Source organism: Panulirus ornatus, chromosome 37 (genome assembly GCF_036320965.1).
Source record: "Panulirus ornatus isolate Po-2019 chromosome 37, ASM3632096v1, whole genome shotgun sequence".
NCBI lineage: Eukaryota > Metazoa > Arthropoda > Malacostraca > Decapoda > Palinuridae > Panulirus > Panulirus ornatus.
Window position 1 is genome coordinate 12,198,080 of NC_092260.1, and position 22,274 is coordinate 12,220,353.

At 40.1% G+C, this 22,274-nt stretch overlaps 2 protein-coding genes across 2 annotated transcripts in view; one reads left to right on the forward strand and one right to left on the reverse strand.

Annotated features, from left to right (window-relative positions):
* Nucleotides 1-1,657: 1,657 nt before the first annotated feature.
* On the forward strand, nt 1,658-15,736 carry LOC139760500 (uncharacterized). Its single transcript, XM_071683786.1, has 5 exons — nt 1,658-1,802; nt 9,765-9,886; nt 12,157-12,300; nt 12,616-12,843; nt 13,988-15,736. The coding sequence occupies exons 2-5, from the start codon at nt 9,765-9,767 to the stop codon at nt 14,388-14,390; spliced, it is 897 nt and encodes a 298-aa protein (XP_071539887.1). The 5' UTR covers nt 1,658-1,802; the 3' UTR covers nt 14,391-15,736.
* A 499-nt stretch (nt 15,737-16,235) lies between these two features.
* The window catches only part of LOC139760503 (dynein axonemal heavy chain 3-like), a 90,276-nt gene continuing 84,237 nt past the window's right edge, over nt 16,236-22,274 (reverse strand). The window contains 1 exon segment of the mRNA XM_071683788.1: nt 16,236-20,715. Coding sequence (XP_071539889.1) covers nt 20,513-20,715 — 203 coding nt within the window. The 3' untranslated portion in view covers nt 16,236-20,512.

Sequence of the window (22,274 nt, forward strand, 5' to 3'; positions counted from 1 at the left end):
ATATATATATATATATATATATATATATATATATATATATATTTATTTTATTATTCTTATTATACTTTGTCGCTGTCTCCCGCGTTTGCGAGGTAGCGAAAGGGAAACAGACGAAAGAAAGGGCCCAACCCCCCCCAAAACACATTATATACATACGCCCCACACACCGCAAGAAACATACCCAAAAGCTTTCCATTTTTTAAACCCCAGACGTTTTCCGGGGGGGGGGGGGGGGGGGGGGGGGGGGGGGGGGGGGGGGGGGGGGGGGGGGGGGGGGGGGGGGGGGGGGGGGGGGGGGGGGGGGGGGGGGGGGGGGGGGGGGGGGGGGGGGGGGGGGGGGGGGGGGGGGGGGGGGGGGGGGGGGGGGGGGGGGGGGGGGGGGGGGGGGGGGGGGGGGGGGGGGGGGGGGGGGGGGGGGGGGGGGGGGGGGGGGGGGGGGGGGGGGGGGGGGGGGGGGGGGGGGGGGGGGGGGGGGGGGGGGGGGGGGGGGGGGGGGGGGGGGGGGGGGGGGGGGGGGGGGGGGGGGGGGGGGGGGGGGGGGGGGGGGGGGGGGGGGGGGGGGGGGGGGGGGGGGGGGGGGGGGGGGGGGGGGGGGGGGGGGGGGGGGGGGGGGGGGGGGGGGGGGGGGGGGGGGGGGGGGGGGGAAAAAAAAAAAAAAAAAAAAAAAAAAAAAAAAAAAAAAAAAAAAAAAAAAAAAAAAAAAAAAAAAAAAAAAAAAAAAAAAAAAAAAAAAAAAAAAAAAAAAAAAAAAAAAAAAAAAAAAAAAAAAAAAAAAAAAAAAAAAAAAAAAAAAAAAAAAAAAAAAAAAAAAAAAAAAAAAAAAAAAAAAAAAAAAAAAAAAAAAAAAAAAAAAAAAAAAAAAAAAAAAAAAAAAAAAAAAAAAAAAAAAAAAAAAAAAAAAAAAAAAAAAAAAAAAAAAAAAAAAAAAAAAAAAAAAAAAAAAAAAAAAAAAAAAAAAAAAAAAAAAAAAAAAAAAAAAAAAAAAAAAAAAAAAAAAAAAAAAAAAAAAAAAAAAAAAAAAAAAAAAAAAAAAAAAAAAAAAAAAAAAAAAAAAAAAAAAAAAAAAAAAAAAAAAAAAAAAAAAAAAAAAAAAAAAAAAAAAAAAAAAAAAAAAAAAAAAAAAAAAAAAAAAAAAAAAAAAAAAAAAAAAAAAAAAAAAAAAAAAAAAAAAAAAAATGATTTTTTAGAACAAAGTTTGTCTTTTTCCCGATGACAATCCGGTTGTTTTTTGATATCAGCGATATTCATAAAAAAAATGATCCATTTCACAGGATGCTTGATTAGAATTAACGGTAACTATGTCCCCATCACGTTATCATTCGTATGGGAAAAAGAAAATGTTTCGGGAGATTATTATTATTTGTTTTTCTGCTATATATCGTCTAAATTTCTTTTTTGTTCAAATTTTCGTAGCCGCGCTGTGCAACATGTAGGGGGAGAAGAGTTGCATTTCTCGGCAAGGGATTTTTAATCATTCTGAGCAGAAAAGTCCTACTGAAAACAAGCAAAAAAATTTTCTATGAACAATGATAACGAAAAATGGGTTGCAAGGAACGCAGTCTGGCAATCAGCAGAAAAATCCAGTAATCTGGTTATCAGATCCTGTTATCATACGTGGTTGGTGAAATGTTATCAGTGTTTTATGTTGAACAACAGTAGTATTGAGGGTCGCGTTGGGAAAGGTAGTGTTGAGCAGTGTAGCAGCAGCCTTATTGCTAAATTATTGTTTACTAGACCTCTCAGCTTTGAAGCGTACTTGAGTGTGTAGCAGAGAACGTCTGAGACACTTTGTAACCACACAGGTAAGAAACAGCTAAACCTGACTTGAGGACAACATCGTTTTGATTTAATATCTTTCAAATGAAACCACAAACTTCAGCTCCCATGGTTCTGTTTGCTGCCATCATATATAAATAATTGAAACAAAGATAAGAATAACTTACTTTTGCGAAAATGCCAGACAAATTCACAGCAATTTTGACATCGATGGCTCTCGGAATACTAGTACAGCGAGAAGGCGCCTCATGACGTCTCGTACCCACAACCCTCTTCTTCCAGCACTCCCTAGCTGTTATATATATTTATTATTTTTATTATACTTTGTCGCTGTCTCCCGCGTTTGCGAGGTAGCGCAAGGAAACAGACGAAAGAAATGGCCCAACCCACCCCCATACACATGTATATACATACGTCCACACACGCAAGTATACATACCTGCACAGCTTTCCATGGTTTACCCCAGACGCTTCACATGCCTTGATTCAATCCACTGACAGCACGTCAACCCCGGTATACCACATCGATCCAATTCACTCTATTCCTTGCCCTCCTTTCACCCTCCTGCATGTTCAGGCCCCGATCACACAAAATCTTTTTCACTCCATCTTTCCACCTCCAATTTGGTCTCCCTCTTCTCCTCGTTCCCTCCACCTCCGACACATATATCCTCTTGGTCAATCTTTCCTCACTCATCCTCTCCATGTGCCCAAACCACTTCAAAACACCCTCTTCTGCTCTCTCAACCACGCTCTTTTTATTTCCACACATCTCTCTCTTACCCTTACGTTACTCACTCGATCAAACCACCTCACACCACACATTGTCCTCAAACATCTCATTTCCAGCACATCCATCCTCCTGCGCACAACTCTATCCATAGCCCACGCCTCGCAACCATACAACATTGTTGGAACCACTATTCCTTCAAACATACCCATTTTTGCTTTCCGAGATAATGTTCTCGACTTCCACACATTCTTCAAGGCCCCCAGAATTTTCGCCCCCTCCCCCACCCTATGATCCACTTCCGCTTCCATGGTTCCATCCACTGCCAGATCCACTCCCAGATATCTAAAACACTTCACTTCCTCCAGTTTTTCTCCATTCAAACTCACCTCCCAGTTGACTTGACCCTCAACCCTACTGTACCTAATAACCTTGCTCTTATTCACATTTACTCTTAACTTTCTTCTTCCACACACTTTACCAAACTCAGTCACCAGCTTCTGCAGTTTCTCACATGAATCAGCCACCAGCGCTGTATCATCAGCGAACAACAACTGACTCACTTCCCAAGCTCTCTCATCCACAACAGACTTCATACTTGCCCCTCTTTCCAAAACTCTTGCATTTACCTCCCTAACAACCCCATCCATAAACAAATTAAACAACCATGGAGACATCACACACCCCTGCCGCAAACCTACATTCACTGAGAACCAATCACTTTCCTCTCTTCCTACACGTACACATGCCTTACATCCTCGATAAAAACTTTTCACTGCTTCTAACAACTTTCCTCCCACACCATATATTCTTAATACCTTCCACAGAGCATCTCTATCAACTCTATCATATGCCTTCTCCAGATCCATAAATGCTACATACAAATCCATTTGCTTTTCTAAGTATTTCTCACATACATTCTTCAAAGCAAACACCTGATCCACACATCCTCTACCACTTCTGAAACCACACTGCTCTTCCCCAATCTGATGCTCTGTACATGCCTTCACCCTCTCAATCAATACCCTCCCATATAATTTACCAGGAATACTCAACAAACTTATATATATATATTATACTCTGTCGCTGTCTCCCGCGTTAGCGAGATAGCGCAAGGAAACAGACGAAAGAATGGCCCAACTCACCCACATACATATGTATACACGTCCACACACGCACATATACATACCTATACATTTCAGCGTATACATATATATACATACACAGACATATACATGTATACACATGTACATAATTCATACTTGCTGCCCTTATTCATTCTCGTCGCCACCCCGCCACACATGAAAAGACAACCCCCTTCCCCGCATGCGCGCTAGGTAGCGTTAGGAAGACAACAAAGGCCACACACGTTCACACTCAGTCTCTAGCTATCATGTGTAATGCACCGAAACCACAGCACCCTTTCCACATCTAGGCCCCACAAAACTTTCCATGGTTTACCCCAGACGCTTCACATGCCCTGGTTCAATCCACTGACAGCATGTCGACCCCGGTATACCACATCGTTCCAATTCACTCTATTCCTTGCACGCCTTTCACCCTCCAGCATGTTCAGGCCCCGATCGCTCAAAATCTTTTTCACTCCATCTTTTCACCTCCAATTTGGTCTCCCACTTCTCGTTCCCTCCACCTCTGACACATATATCCTCTTTGTCAACCTTTCCTCACTCATTCTCTCCATGTGACCAAACCATTTCAAAACACCATCTTCTCTCTCAGCCACACTCTTTTTATTACCACACATCTCTCCTACCCTTTCATTACTTAATGGATCAAACATATCTACAGTTCGAATATCAGATATAACAGTTTCCATCATACTCAAGCAAACAGTTTCTTGAGATTTAGTTGGATTCTTTAGAACAGCTTGAACACACACACACACACACACACACACACACACACACACGTGTCATACAATCCAAGGACCCTCTATTCTGGGCTCCTAAAGCTCCAAGGTTCCCCTACAGTCAGTAGTACGGTCAAGATCGACTCCTATGAAAAAAGAAATTCTTTGAAGAAACTGTACTCGTTTTAACTCTCTCTCTCTGTTACCGGGCTTCGCCTGCAAGAGGTTACACCGCGTGGAAAGTCACCTTTGGCGTCTCGGCTATTATCACTGGGATTGCAGTCGCGTCAGAGAACTCGTGTGTGTGTGTGTGTATATATATAAATAGATAAATAATATATATATATATATATATATATATATATATATATATATATATATATATATATATATATATATAGTGTTTCTGGGATCCGCCTTCAAGTTACACCACGAGAGAAAAAATCACTTTTGGTACGGTTCTATCAGTGAGCGTACGGTTTCGTTAAAGAAATTCTTACTCCAAAGAAGCTTACATTTCCCTGCTACTGGGTAACACCAGGACTTGCATAGGAATAAGTGCAAGGGTAATTATAAACAATATAGAAACTCAGCAAATGATGTCCCATCAATACAAAGCCTCCAATGAACAAACCATCGAATCTTGAGACTGAATCATCAGTACCCAAGTGAGTCGTTGAGAATGAGCAAACCATCGAATCTCGAGACTGAATCATCAAAACCCAAGCGAGTCGTTGAAAATGAACAAACCATCGAATCTTGAGACTGAATCATCAGAACCCAAGCGAGTCGTTGAGCAATGACTAATCACTAGACTGACATGCGTACACACAAACGAGCTATCTCCGGGTGTCATCTCTCTGGACATCTAATGGTATCGCATATTTCCAGAATACACAGTTTGAACCCCTGAAATTATTAGTTTTAAACTTACAAACAAACCCTATGCCACATTCATGGAGCCCTACTGGCCATCTTGTCAACGAGAATCGAGATCAAAGATACTTTAGGAATGATCGACCAAGCAATCTACACGCCTTCACTTTGCTCGAGACGACGACTGGTGTATCAAATGTAGGAAATATATTAAACCAAAATCAAAATACTGCTTACCATTCTGTAGGCAAGATTTATCAAATACCAGGACACCGTCACACCACAGCGACTCAGCGATTCAAAACTGACAAAGAGGCTCTGAAGCAACAGTGAATGAAACATGAGGTAATGAAGCTGTGGCTATTGTGGTACTTCATCTTCTTTATACGTGAGGCAGACCTCATCAACTAAATGAGATAGGAGTACCTCATACCTCAATTGCTATTTCAACAGAACCGTCATCTCTCCCTCGGCATCAGAAACAAATAACAGAGACTGCATTTGCAAAAGTTGTACAGGAACCGTTGATTCAGAGTTAGGAAGACCGAAGCAGACGCTGCAAACAGAGAATTATTTGTTTCAGACTACTGGACGTGAAACAAGTTCATGCGAAGCAGCACGTGCTTTTGCTTTCATGAACTTGTTCAGTTGCATGTAAGGTAATTCATTGTCCACGGGAAATACTGAAAATAATAATACTAAAACTACTACTACTAATGATAATAAAATAATAACAATGATAATAATAATAATAATAATAATAATAATAATAATAATAATAATAATAATAATAATAATTGCAGTAACGATAATTTGGACGAGCTGAAAGGTAATAAACAAGATTTGTCGACGCCACGGTTGGCAAAGAAGTAATATGTTGTTCTTTCACTTATATCCGCTCTGTAAGAATAAAGTGCTAGTGTTTAGGAGTGGTATAGTGATAATCTCAAGTTTTAGTTCGAGTCTCGTTTTTTATGAGATCTCGACTCACCCGTAGCTTCAGAAAAGTGTAGATATTTTTTTCCAGGAATCTTACCCACACTTGATAGACTCTTCCAATCCAGATTTTGATCATCTACTAATAATATATTTTGTTCTTTAAGTACATATTTTCTTGTTTGGAAGAAGAATCTTCATATTACTGAGGATCCTCACGAGATTTTTTCAACACAGTAACTGTGATTTTCCTCATAGATTTAACCGCTGTTTCTCCATCCTATATAAAAAAAAAAGTTGATAACTTACTTCTCGGTTTGCCTTCCGTCACTTCTAAGCAGAGTCGAATGTCTGATTACGAAGTGTTCATGCCGATAACACACCATAAGGTATGTGACCGTTTAAATTTCACAAGTGTAAGAGGATAGGAGTAGTTTTTTCTGCCAAACATACAGAACCTGCTAGAAAGTAATATTGGCCGGCGCTTAAACGCCACTCAAAAAATAGCAGATGTAAAGTGTCAAACGAAACTTAGTACACGTGTACTCTAGGAAGACAGATACAGTACGTATGAATATGTGTAAATGTTTATGCATGTATGTATACATGCATGCATATACTTTGTATGTAAACATCATTCGCTTTACGTTGTCGAGGCATGATGTGAAATACTTTATAAATAAAACAATTATGTGGACACACGTGCAGGCATTAAGTCCAAAGAACTAAGGAATGCAATGACAAATCTGAAAGAAAGAGAGAGAATGAGATGGCTTACCTACGAGTACTTACGAGTTGTCAAGCACTGTGTGTGAGATGAAGAGATTGTATGTTTCTAGGATGAATACCAGCAGCCCTCATGTGGGTGAGGCAGAAAGACAGTAACCTGCGCCATTAGGGTGAAACCATAGTTACTGGGTATCTGAAAGGTTAGTGGCGGATACGCAGTGAGCCAGCTCTTGGATAGTTATTAACTTTCACTCCTTTGGCCCAGGTTGCTGTCTTTTCTCTCTGCTTTACCAGTATGTGGGCATTCAGTCCAGGAACATGAATACAGTCTCTCCATCTCACAGCACACGTGACAACACGTAACTCGCACAACTCGTTCTTCGCAACAGAGTGCTACCGTTGGCTGAATCTCGCCCACAGCACTCGCAATTTCTCCCTCTAACTCTTACTAGTCAATACATATAGAAGTTATTTGGGCGTACCTTCATTCACATCCAGAATTTCAAGTTCTGATCATAATGGTTTCAAAATAACTTCCGATATGTTAATGTGAATGGTATTCACAGACTTTGATATATGCATGCATGTTTATATTCATACATAAACACTCCCATTCATACATACGGTATCTCTGTCTTCCCAGGAGTATACATTTGCTACACTCTGTTTTACGTATAGGATTTTTCACGTGCAGTTATTTTTTGTAAGTGGTAGTCACACACTGGGCCTCATACTTGGGAATACCTACCTACCTACCAACGAGTACCTTCGACGAGATTTAGCCAGCAATGGCGATGCTAACGCGAAGCGTTCGTTGCGTACGTCTTGCTTCATGTGTAAGACTATTCCTTTCAGCTGCTACCTGCATTACATGATATCATATATTAACTCTTCTTCTGAGTGTTTCTCTAGCTGTTCCATACATTTTTTTGTTTTGTTTTGTTTTCTCCTATCTTTCTGTTGAATAATCGTTCTAGCTTCCTAGTTGAGTTGTCATGTTTTTTTGTCTGATTTATTTTCGTGAAATACAGGATTATTTCGTTATGATGACGTTACTATAACTGGATATGGAAGGCTTCAGTAGCAGTAAACAATCCACTGAGACAGTGAACTGAGAAACTCGTCTTGGATACGTTTTTCAAGTTGCATCTGATAATTTCTGATAAGATTATTCCTTACGTGTACCGTTAGAGATAAACGCTTCCTACATAATAATAAATCATGATGACTAGTTGATGTCGCTCTACATGTAAAAGCGGGCGTGGACACAAATTACTTTTATTGTCAGTAATGTATGTTTTATCATATGTTATACATAATCTTTATCGACAGCGTATTTGAACTCAAATGTCATGATCATTTTAGAAGTAGAACTGCCGTTCTACTTATGGGTTTCCGTTTCTTAGCTGTGCATGCCTTTAGATGACTAAGAGTTGTGTGAAATGGAAGAACTAAAAGTGGCTAGCTTCGATGAAAGGGCTTAAATTGATCAATGACCGGGTGAAAATGTTACCCTTGCTTTGTTGCCAGATGGAATAGATTACCACCTAAACTGCATCTTACATTGACATTTCTGTTCCTGCTGTAGTGTGCATAAACTATTCCAAATAATTCTACAAAATATGATGAGCGTGTAGTTATGAAAAACCACGCCTGAACACAATCCTTTGACTGTCCATAAGAATCCCGACACATTCTACAACTTGTAGGTTGTGAACTTGCTATATTTACCGTTTATTCACTGGATATCTATGCGATGTTTTGGGATTACAAACTCATGATAAATTGTCTGTATACAGTGGAATTTAGCTACTAAATACCGGCATTACTAAAATTGAAATCAAGAAAGTTGATTCACGTTAATATTCAATGCCAAATTGATTGCGTTCGGTTTGAGTGGCAAACTCTATTAGAACTCTGTGACCTAGGAAGGTGGTGTCGTCTGATGAGTAGGTGTGAACATCGCCTGGACACATACTTATACGATAGAATGTGAAAAAACTCCGGCATGACCATATGACTAAACAGTAAACTGACATTGATAAGATAGTGATGGCTAGCCCTCCGGACGCCTGAGGACAAAAAAATTCTCGGACCTTACATTATGTCGTTAACGTCAGGGACGAACATATTAGCAAAAGTCTGGTTAACACTGATGAATATCATGAGTCTAGGTAAAGCATTTAAGTGGTTTCAAAGACCTCTCCAACATATCTAGATGACTGGTCAAGCAATGGTCCAGAAAGTTCGAATAGTCAATATAATCTGCTCCAACCAGATCTCTTCAGAGATGTCGGGGACTATAGTGTCTTCCACTGTGAGAGCACTTTTGAACTTGTTATTCGGGTCCTCACATATCTTTACGCCATCCTCAATGTCTCTTTCCTGTAAAGCCCTCAGGCTTATTAGTTCTGAATTTTCTTCTGCCTTGTTCACAAAACCCATATTCAACGTTTCTTTGTTTTACCTTTCTTCTCCCGCTCTTATGCTTGCTCTTATATGTACATGGCAAAAGCTGGTTGGCAGGAGTCCTGCTAATATCTTCGTTGCAGCACATTCCGAAGCTCCTTTGCTTGGTAATATCTTCTAATGAACCACTGGTGAACATGTGTGTGGTGTTCGAATGCGTGTATGCTTGTCAGCTTTGTGCGCGTGTATACAACGTCTGCGCGCACGTGCATTTGATTTTTATGTACCGAGTGGTGTGTGTGTGTGTGTGTGTGTGTGTGTGTGTGTGTAGTCGGGCCACTTCTCCAGCTCAACATTCACTGTCTCCTCCAATGTGGCACAAGTTTAGTTTCTTTCTCTTCAGAAACAGAACGGGTGACTCAATGCTTATATTCCTCAGATGGCGGAGCAGCAGGAGGGAGTGCGAGCCGAGGCCAGGATTGTGGGCGTGGTGGGCATCAACACATGCATAAATAACTTCGACAACTTCATTTGGAAAGAAATTCCATGGGCGGCCTACAGGTATGGTGGTAGTGGAGGGTGACCTATGGGTATGGTGAAATGAGTTATGATGGCAGTGGTGACAATGAGAGGCTCTAACCTTACAGTACACAACACAGTCAATATACACACACACACGTGTGGTCTCTGTAATAATCGTATGGTGGTGGTGGCGGCTGGCGATCCACAGGTGTGGTGTTGGTGGATGGCGTCCTATAGGTATGGAGGGTGATGGATACACTACAGGTGCGGCGGTGGTTACTGGTGACCTACAGGTAGTGGTGGTGACTGGTGACCTACAGGTGGTGGTGGTGGGCAATCTACAGGTATGGTGGGTGATGACAGGTGTGTGAAACCTACGGGATAAACCACATATTCAACCGGAGCAGCAGCTCTGGATAGAAGTGACCTTTTTGTGTTATTGTAGCGGTGGTGACGGACGGCTTCAGGATAAAGCAGTGGGGGCCGCTGAAGGATCAAGTCCATCACAGTGTTGATGGAGGATGCTCTTTGCTTTTAGTCATCTTTGTTGCAGGTCTGGAAATACACGGACACGGTAAACCTCCTGAGCTATTTCAGTTTATGAATTAATCAATGGATTTCAACAAAAAAATAGTCCCCTAACCAGAATCCGTATCATACATCATGTATTCAATAAAGAAATGTATACTTTATCTCAAAGCAAAGATTACTATTCCTCTTCTTTAGCTGTAGATCAGACTCGGTGGTGTAATCAGTTTCCTATCTAACATATATCTGCTCTTTAGGCTTGACTATCTGTGGTAGTCATTTCATACAGTGCGTTACACTATATATCAAAATTACGAATTCTGAAAGTCTGTTGAAACTTAGTACGGTTTTCCTAGCCGCAACTAAACAATGCTCTTTAAAGAAAACTGGAGCATGGCTCTTTAAAAGTAATGCTTCGTAGGGGTTGAATAATGAAAATATACTTATTCTAATTTATATCTAAAAAGCTCTGCTTTCTTGTGACTCTTACGAACCCCAGACGATGGGAAGCCAGCAGAATCTTAGAATGGTACGTGGCCTTATAGTAAGGGAACCCATATTACCAGAGGGTAAGCTGCATGACGTGAGGCTGGGAATGTCGCACCGCTATCTGTAAAAACATCTATTATCTGCAGCTGATCCCTGATAATGGTGAGCCTCGCTTTCCAACAAGTATTGGCTCCGTCGTGACGTACATGTACATCATTTGAAGTTTTGGTAGGTTGTATATATTCAGACATTTTGAAACAACACGAGTTCCCAAGTTCAAAAGCTTTACTTATGATTGAAAAGGAGGAATAACTTTAAGAGAGAAAGGAACTACAGGCTTAGGAGCTATAGAGCTTGGAGAATTTCAAAAGATTCTCAAAGAAACGGTATTCTCAGACCCTTTAATCTATATTACTTTATTTCAGTTGCTGTAAAAGTTAAACACACACACACACACACACACACACACTCAGGGACCTCCATGATATACTGGTTAGCGTTACTGACCATGAATCAGCACGGGCCAGCCCGGGGTAGGACGAACCTGGGTTCGAATCCTGGGCGCGGCAGTCGACCATGCGACACTTGGAGCATTCATTCCTTTCACTCGTACAAGGATAATCCTACGTGTCACAGGGGTAACTCCTTATCTCATTTGCCGTCCTTCTCAAAACAGAAAACACAATGCTTAGATATGCCTGTACAGTCAGGTGCCATGGTAGCCATGGCTAGTCAGACAATAGAGTTATTGTTCTCGTGAGCTGTCTGCACATGTCCCTGCCCCCAAGGCTTGGACGTGAGGAAGCTTCCCACACTTTAAGTGCGGAGACCAACCATTCGAGAATTGGCGGTTATGATATCTCTCATCCCTCTGAACGGCTAAGCTCTGGACTTCTCTTTGAACTTTCTTGTTTCCTTCTTCGTATTGTCTCTGCCTTTAAGCGTCAGGTCTGGAGACACTTGCAGAGCCCTGATTAATTTTCCTCTTTGTTTCTCTCACTCCAAATGGCCTTTGGCTAAGGCACGTTTTGCTGGTGCCAAGTCGTGCTCTATATATAATAGTGGTATCAACAGTATTCCCTTGGCCATGGACTTTGTCACTAACATTGCAGCTACAGCCCATAAGTGTTACATGTAGTGGCAGCTTATTCTCATTTACTATTTTAATATCTTGGACGTTTAAAGCATTTTTCAAGACTGGTGAATCTGTTTTACTGACAATCAATATAAGAATGAGTCTTCTACGCTTCAATAGGTTGTTCATCGTTGGTAATCTCTTCGTTGTTGCACAGGGAGATCCAGCAAGCGTGTGGGGAGGTTGTGTCTGAGGGTGACAACCTGCCTGGCAAGATGGACTGTAGCCAGTACCTGGAAGCCACCGACGTCTCGCACTACGGCAAGCCCTGCGTCATCACCCTACAGGGAAACACACTCACGTAAGTTACAACAGAGGACACTAGAAGTATATAGCAACAACCCTTACGGTAACGTTAAGTGGAGAATATCCAGTGTACACTGCTATGGATCATATTACGGATGCGCAGTAAGGTTATACTGGTATGTGCAACTGTCGTTTAAAAAAAGGCCTCCAAAATAGATAATCTTAGGAGCTCTAGCATTTTATATGTTCCTATTTTTATGACAGAAAACTCTGACAAGAACCCGTGGATTACAGTGGATTATAAGAGCAATATGATTACCACTAGCTGGGTCAGAAACCTCCTCACCGTAACGCTGTATTTATACGACAGCTTGAACGAGGGAGAGCTGGAGGTATTGAGGGTGTCGGTGACGCGTGTGCTTCTGGCGGTGACTGTGCCACGGGATCCCTGCCGCGTGGTGCTGGTCGTCAGCACCGAGCGTCATGCCTTCAAGCTGCCTCACGACGCAACCACCGCCGCTTTTGTCCTCACCGTCTCCTCACTGGTGAAACTTGGACAAATCTTGGATTTTTTGTATACACAAAATCCTAGCCTTAAGTAAGAGCCCATGAAGGTATTTTCTACTAAGCACCATAAGTAACGTTCTCGGTGTACCTTTAGCTTTTCTGCCTTGCTTGACTTGGATTCCATTTATCTATGGCTGTGAGACAGCAGAAGCATTCTCATCAACATCTCTCTGAGCATCTGTCCCAAAATATTTTCAATGAGTCACATTTTCTCGTTGCTTCCTCTTTCAGCTCAAATAACACCGGAATTAAGCCTTTCCTTTGAACACAAATATCTTGCTTTTAGTTCCGTACTCTTAATGCATGTCCGCAAAGTAATGACTCATTATCTGAATTAGCTGATAACGCAACAATCATTACCAGTACATGACACTTTTAAGTTTCATTTATTCAGCCGTTTTGTGTCCGCCCACTATTACCCATCACACGTACGGTCTTACCCACAGTGATATCAAACAACCATCGAAGAACATCACTACACCATGTGACTCAACATTCTCTACTATAGTAATGTTTGATGCGAGACTTTATCGAGGATTTTCTGAAAATCTGAATGAATGACATCAATGGCTTTCATCTTATGCATGTTGATTGTATCATAAAAGAAATCAAACGTGTTTGACAAGATCAATTACGTCGGACACCATGTTGCTCGCCGTTAATTGATTGGCGACTCATTACATCATTTGCAATCTAGTCTCAAATGATGGTTTCCTTTTTTCCAACTACACGCGTCAAATAACTGGGCGATGATTTCCGGGAAGGGACTTCTCATGAGAATGCACACTCTTCTTACTATCACCCTTTTTTCTTATCTATCATTTCTTACTCGGTCTACCCTCCTCACACCACATATCGTTCTTAAAGTACTTAATTTCCAGCACATCCACCCTCCTTAACATTTTCGTTTAAGGCTGTCGCCTTTCATTCGTACAGCACCAACAGGACTGCTATGCCATCAAACATAACCATCTTGCCCCTACAGATAGTGACCCCTTACATCTGCCCTCTCACCCACCCTATGGCTCACTTCAGTATTGCTAATTCAAAGTACTACGATTTAGAATGTAGGTTTACGGTCATGCACAGGGTGTGATGAGTAGTAGTGGTCGAACACAGAAAACGGATGTTCATGCCGGGGTATACGGTTATAATTCCTTCTTGTGTCATTACAGAGAAGCAAGTTCGTCAGCCAAGTCAGCATCGCCTCCTGTCAAACCCCTGCGTGCTGCTCAAAGGAAACTGTCCCAAGAAGTGAGTGCTCGATCACCCGAGGAAGAGCCTCCCGTGCTGACCCGGAAGCAGTCGTTGGCTATGCGGTTTACTGTGACGGACAGCGAGGGCTCAACGACCCCGAAAATGGTTGATGACCAAAGTGATGGGGCTAACCCCATTATCGTGTCTCCTAATTCATCTGGACACTACCCGCTTCGGGGACAGTTGAGTGCAAATCGAGCTCAGGACTGTAATTCTGGTTATTATGATGAATTACCCTCAGGACCCCCAAGGAAAGTGGAGGAACTAGAGTCCACCGAGGATACGGAGGGCAAGGAGGCACACGCAAATTGCGACAAGTAACATTCAACACGACGAATGGGTTCAAGAACTTTATAGCCGATCTGATTCTTTGTAATTCATTATTTCAAGTGTGGACTGGAATAGCGTAAATTAAGGGCTATGAAAACATTCATCAGCTAGAAACAGCCAGAGATAGAATAAAGTACGATCAACTTGAGTGAAATTCCTCATATCATTTTTCTGGCTATGACTGAAAGAAAGATCATAATTTTTACTGGTCATAAATGACCCTGGGCAGTGTCATAACAAGGATTCTGGCAATTTGGTGGGTCAGTCAGCAAGGTGTGGTGTGAGGTTGACACGAGAGGGAAACCCTCTGACTTGCATGGTACATACGGATTTCATACAACTGACAAAAAAGTATGACACAAACGCTGCTATTTCAGCTTTTCCAACTTGCCCACACTTACTGGACTTCGTAATTTCTGTTAGCCTTTCCTGACTTCTTCCGGCTATTCTTGTATGGTTTAGAATTGCTCATAAGAAAGTGGGAATAACTTACAATGAAATATGATTATGGCGCCTTTAGACAGCTGACTCTGAGTTACATTAACGGAACTGAAAGCCAAGAGAACAGACCATGAAGCCCCACTTATATTTAATTACCCGTGGTGTACCGGTTAGATTTCCTGACCGTGACGCATCCACGGGCCTCCCACGGTCGAGCGCATACGTTCGAATCCTAGTTGCGGCAGTCGGTCCACAGTCAAACCAGCTGTTCATCCACCCCTTGGGGTTGGTCGATAAAATGGGTATCTGGCTCAGGCTAGGGTATATATATATATATATATATATATATATATATATATATATATATATATATATATATATATATATATGGGATGGCCTTGATTAGGTTCTCGGCTGCCAGTGCCGTCTCAGCCAGCATAGAAGAAACGGAAAAAATTTCTTTATCAGCAGCACTTAAATTCATATCACATCGTTTCTGTGAAAAGGAAACTAACTATAAAGGCATAACCTTTTTAGTTCCCTCAACTTGTCACATGAACAGGTTTGGTTTATCTAGTGTCAGGAAATCAAGTTTTTACGCCTTCACAAAATTCTCACCTTGTTACTCTATACAACCAATTGGCTCCTTTTGCTAAAAATTTCCACATTGACCACAAAGTGGAAATTTTTAGGAAAAGGTGATTCCAGTTCTTCAAATCATACCATCTTTTTCTTCATGTATACCCAGCCTATTGACTTTCTTCCATCTATCTTCGCTATACTGATATGTTTACTCATTTGATGTAAGGTAAGGTATTTTATGTATCATCTTACTGTAGCTCTGTATTACTGGGGTGTTATCATTTCCACACGAAAATATATGATTTGATTAACAATGTGTTTCCTTGTCTATTATCAAATCTTTCGATATTAAATGACAATAAAATGCTCAATCCTCTAGGAAAGTGACAGAGAAATCGCCCTGAACAACAAACGAGTATCGGCAAATGTGTATTATGAATTACTTAAGAATATAATCTTTCTTGATGACGGTGCTATGAAAGTTAACATTCAAATTAGTGATTTCAAAATGCGATACTATACTTTGGAATACAAATATTCATTATCACTCTTAACTAATGATAATGAAAAAGGGGAAACTGTATGGAAGAAGGAATAACATTTAATTCTAATAGGTTTTTGGGTAGAGATCATCAATCAGTACGTTTCTGAAACAGGAGTGACGCTTACATAAGTGAGGCTGCTATGTAGTCAACCATATCTTTGGACGAAGTGTTCTCTTATTTACTTATTAACCTACTCTCTATCTTATCAACTTGCGACCAAATAGCATTGTTGGGATTGCTGTGCCATAAAGCACTAACGTAGTCTTTTTCATTCCAGTTCTGTGCCAAATGGTCTTACAGTCTTTCGTATAGCTTTGGCTCCTGTGCTAGGAGTCAGAGAATTTACCCTATTTTCATTTTTTTATGAAGTTTATCTTTAATTCCATAAGAAATGGAACCGACAGTATCAACAGCTACAAAACTTTTCAACACAAGATTAAAACTGGTTTTTGATTAGAGGCAATATGCCACTGCCCATTCTGTTTCTTGTCACTGTCAAATATAGTATACCTGGAATTACACATTCGTCAAGGATCTCTCTCTGTCTTCTATATGAATGACAGTATTCAGAGATACCAATCATTCCAATGCTGTTGGCTCTAATACTAAACATTTGTTTTACATATCGTGTGCATTTACATAAAACATTGTAATAAATGACTGAGAATCTCTGCGAGAAGTACTTACGGAGGGTGATGCAGCTCCAGAAGGGATGCGTTTATTGACCAAAACATTGCTGTAGACTCAGGGAAAAGCCTGCAATATAAAAGTGGTTGTGTATGGCTAATACTGCCAGCAGGGGATTCAGCAACAAAGAAATTTAAAAAAAAGTAATATTTATTTTCTATATACAACATAAAATTTTGAACAATTGTAACTAACAACACATCTAATCCGTCAACAAAACATACCATTGCCTGCAGCAATAATGTCATATTCTATACTGCTAAGGTGTTCAAGATAATAATATGACTATACATGCCCTAACAGCATGTATGCATAGCCCGTTTCCATCCGCTGCCGATGACTGCCGGTGCTTCGCGGCGTTGTTTGCAGTCTTCAGCTTCGGAAGCTTTTTCCCCATTAACAAGGTTCAAACTCGTCACGTGAGCTAATTCTGTCTTCGGATATTTTCTGCCTCATTCAATTATGGCATCAAATTCCAGCAAAATATCATTCAACAAACCCTTTTCATACAAGTGTCAAACATAGCGAGTTGGATTAATACAGCATAAATCTAGATATATGCTTGTAAACGGCGGCATAGAAGTGAAGGGCATACTGATATGACGAGATAATTCATTGTTTACGTACCAAACATCTGGCATACAAAGCTTCAAAACGATGCATTATCTTTATTTCTTAAAACAAAAGAAAAAAAAACTTGCTTATCGGAAGACTAGCCAATAGTTTATCACAGCAGCTCGGTACCATATGCATGAATGATTAACACTGAAACGACCAGAGGTGCAAAGCTGATTGATATATTTTGTACGTACAGCAATTTATAACAAGCTTGTAGAACATGAGTGCGATACCAAGCCCGACAAATTGAACACATGGTTTGTTGTCTGCAAATTGTCACTGAATCAATAAAACAAATAACTATCAAATTCTTGGGAATTTTGATGAACCAAAGACTTATCTAGGAAAGATCCCAAAGATCTCGTTTAGCCAAAATAATGTAAAAGCTCTGCTATTATACATAAAAGTATATATATATATATATATATATATATATATATATATATATATATATATATATATATATATATATATATATATTCGGACAGCACTCTCTAGATTTTCTACACTACTCACCAATTTTCCCAAATCTGTATCAATTCAAATTTTTGGTTGCTACAAAAAACAAACACTAAGAACGGTACACAAAGCAAATGAACTAGAGCACAGCAAGAAGTTGTTTATGTTTATGTGCCTGAAAAGTTAAAGATCTGAATTGATTTTAATCAACTTTACGGAGCTAAAAAGGAATCAGTACCTTATGAACTGCAAAAATTGTTTATGGAACACTCTTAATGTGTATAAACTGGAGTGGTTTGCATTTATAACTGAGTGAAGTACAACTACGGAATACACTGCACATGTTCAAATATTCAAAACATTATCTGGAAATAGGTTTCTAAACCACAATAATATTCGTAATACGAAAAAGTATGGAGTAATAATACGATATGAAGAGCATTTACATATGCTATTATAACAACCATTCATGAGATCTGTTTTTCTGTATAAGAGTGATAAGCAGAATGAATTATCTATCTTCCTACATATATTATTATCTGTTACAGTACGTACTGTGCATTACATTGCTTAAAACCATTCTCAAACTAAATTTGTCTGCTGCTGCTTCGTTATATTCAACATCCATCTTGTTATTAGGTAAACTAAAGATCTTGAACAACGAATGGAAACTATAACTCTACAATGATCATGAGCCATCTAAAGTAAGAGCCCAGTGGTAAAGTTTAAGCGAATGTTTCAACAGTACACTAACCTTCAGGTAAGATGATTACACTAACAGTAAGACATGTCTAGGTGATGTAGTACTCATTTGCATCAATCTTAAGCTATATCAGAAAGAAGCTTCCTTTATCAGCTGAAAACGACATATTCTCACAACGACTGAATAAGCAACAAGATGAGTGGGCATCACTTTTCACAAACAGTTTCTCAACTATATATATATATATATATATATATATATATATATATATATATATATATATATATATATATATATATATATATAAATGGATGAATTTCTTAAAACATTGCACTTCAGGCTATTATCAGGCTAATAGCCTGAGGTTATACCGCAAGCCAAAAGTCACCTTTGGTAAAGGGTCAAGTATGCAGGGGTTGGGGAGGTGCAGGAGTTGGGGTGGTGAAACAGTCAGTGCTTGCTGATGACACAGCGCTGGTCGCAGACTCGAGCGAGAAATTGGAAAAAAGTTGGTTTTTGAGTTTGGGAGAGCGTGTGAAAGCTGAGAAAAATGTCATTAAAACATGGTTAATTGGGGTGTAAGTTTGGGAGAGAAAACTTGAAGTGAACTGTTTTAGGTACTCGAGAGTGGGCATGCCACCAAATGGAACCGTAGAGGCTGAAGTGAGTCAGTGCGTGGGTGAGGTGGGCAAAGATCCTGGAAGCATTAAGGAATGTGCGAGAAGACAAAAATGGGTATATTTGATGGTATAGTAGTCCGGACGGTGTTGTGTGCATGAAAGGCGTGATATTTAGATGAAAAAGTACAGAAGAAGGTGAATGTACTGGATATGTCTTTATTGTCAAATTGCATACATTATACAAAATTAAATTCTTTATGGCTGTAAGCTCAATTCATGGTTAAAAAGTATAAGAATTATAAAAGAAAAATTATATATCATAAAAGTAACACGTAAAATTTCACAAAATGAATCATCTGTTGCACTCAGAAGCTATATCACAGAGTTACAGCATGTGTGAGAGGATTAGATCGAGTTAAAAATCATAGGGTAGGAGAGAAGTAAGTTTATACGGAGTATGGATGAGGAAACAAGAGTGTACTGAAATGGTTTGGACATTTGGAGAGGATGAATGAAGAGCTGAACATGAATGTATACATTTCGTTGGTGGAGGTGATAAGGAGGAGGAGGTAGGAGGAGACCGAATTGAAGATGAAAGGATGGAGTGAAAAAGATCTGAGTACCCGGGACTTGAACAGGCAGAAAGCGTGCTCGAGACGGAATGAATTAGAGCAATGCGGTATACAGGGTATATGAGGGGAAAAGACGAAACTGCGGAAAGATCTGGAGGGCCTGGTTGTGAATTGGGGTCTGTGGTTCAAGTGCATTATACTTAGCAGCTGGAAAATGGATGTGGGCGAATGAATTCATTCTTCGCCTGTTCCTAGCACTAACTTGCTAACATGGGAAGGCTAGATTTATTTCTATTACTATATTATCATATCATTATAATCACTATCGTATTCTCATGTAACTCCAGGACCAATTTACGGGGCTCTTGCAGCTTTGAGCCTTCGATATAATCAGAAACAGGGAAATGTTGGACTCCTTTGGAGCGAGTTCTTCGATGAAACTATACTCTCTTTAACTGACTATGATGCAGCCTACCGATGATATAACCACAAGCAGGAGAAGTCCAGTAACATCCTATAAGTTATATACATCATTATACAATCCCAGGACCACCATCTATGAATTCCTGAGGCTACAAAGTTGCGCCTCATTCAGTGGCAGGGACAGGACGGACTCCTTCGAAGCGATAAGTTCCTTCGCGAGACCGCGCTATCTTTCGTCAACTAACGATGATACAGATGACTTTTCAATCGTAGTGTAACTTCAAAGAAGTGGGATCCGGTGATAAAGCGCCCTCCAACAGCAAGGATTCAAATACACTAGCATTTGTGTGGGAGCGAACGAGCGTACCAATTTCCCACACAACTTGTTAAAGGGTTCGAATTCTAGCTGTTGGAAAGCATTATGTGTTCTATAAAAGTGGGCGCCCAGGGCATTATGCACAACTTAATCATCCAACTGGGTGAGGGCTGCAGCTCCGCGGCTGACCCAGTGGTGGGCTGGTAAAGTGGAAGGCAGCACCAGGTCGAGAATGTAATTGGAGGAGTGTCCAGTGGTGGTGAGTGTACCGCTCCGCTCGCTGGTTCGGTATACAGGACAACGGTAAGTACCTGTCTCCTCCTCATCCTCGTTATCCTTCGCACTCACATCTGCATACATGGAATTGTACAGAGGTCAATTAATATGCGTAATATTTTGTTAATAAAAAGATATCTATCATCCATCTATCTGTCCATCTATTTCTCAAACTCTCTTTATATATATATATATATATATATATATATATATATATATATATATATATATATATATATATATATATATATATATTTTCTTTCTTTCAAACTGTTCGCCATTTCCCGCATTAGCGAGGTAGCGTTAAGAACAGAGGACTGGGCATATATATATATATATATATATATATATATATATATATATATATATATATATATATATATATATATATATATATATATATATATGCCTATGAGTCCACGGGGAAAATGAAACACGATAAGTTCCCAAGTGCACTTTCGTGGAATAATCACATCATAAGGGGAGATACAAGAAAGAAATATAACAGCTGATATACAACGAAGAGGCGTAGCTAGGACGCCATTTGGTAAACACGTGATCGTCCAAGACAGACAACGAGCGTATCAACAAGGGGAATTGTTTACAAATTTTATCAACAATACAGCTATCCAATTTGTATAGACCTTCACTAATATTAAGGCTATAACTCTTTGTGTATCTAATAATATTAGATTTAATGATATTTCTCGTGGTAATGGAGTTAAGAATTAGCAATTGAGATGGCATTGCCCCAGCCAATACAATGATCGTAGTTTTCAACGTGATTAAACAAGGCATTTGATTCTTGTCCTGTTCTTATATATCATATTCATATTGCTTAAGCCTAACAGAAAGATCCTTACCAGGCTGCCCAGCATAAATCTTATCACAATTTCTACATGGCACTATATAGATGCACCCAGGAGAATTTTCTGGTGAGTTCCTGATTAAGATATTCTTTATAGTATCATCACTGCTGAAGGCAACATTTATATTAAAGGATTCAAGCAACATGGGAAGTAAAGTAAGATTATTATTAAAAGGAAGAACTAAAAGATTCTTGGTGTCAATGGGAGGTTTGGGTTCAACTCTATGATTTCCTTGCTAACTTACACGAAAGTGCACTTGGGAACTTATCGTGTTTCATTTTCCCCGTGGACTCATAGGAATATACTTGATCACGTGCAAAATTGTGATCCTTTCCAATATATATATATATATATATATATATATATATATATATATATATATATATATATATATATATATATTTTTTTTTTTTTTTTTTTTTTTTTATACTTTGTCGCTGTCTCCCGCGTTTGCGAGGTAGCGCAAGGAAACAGACGAAAGAAATGGCCCAACCCCCCCCCCCCCCCCCCCATACACATGTACATACACACGTCCACACACGCAAATATACATACCTACACAGCTTTCCATGGTTTACCCCAGACGCTTCACATGCCTTGATTCAATCCACTGACAGCACGTCAACCCCTGTATACCACATCGCTCCAATTCACTCTATTCCTTGCCCTCCTTTCACCCTCCTGCATGTTCAGGCCCCGATCACACAAAATCTTTTTCACTCCATCTTTCCACCTCCAATTTGGTCTCCCTCTTCTCCTCGTTC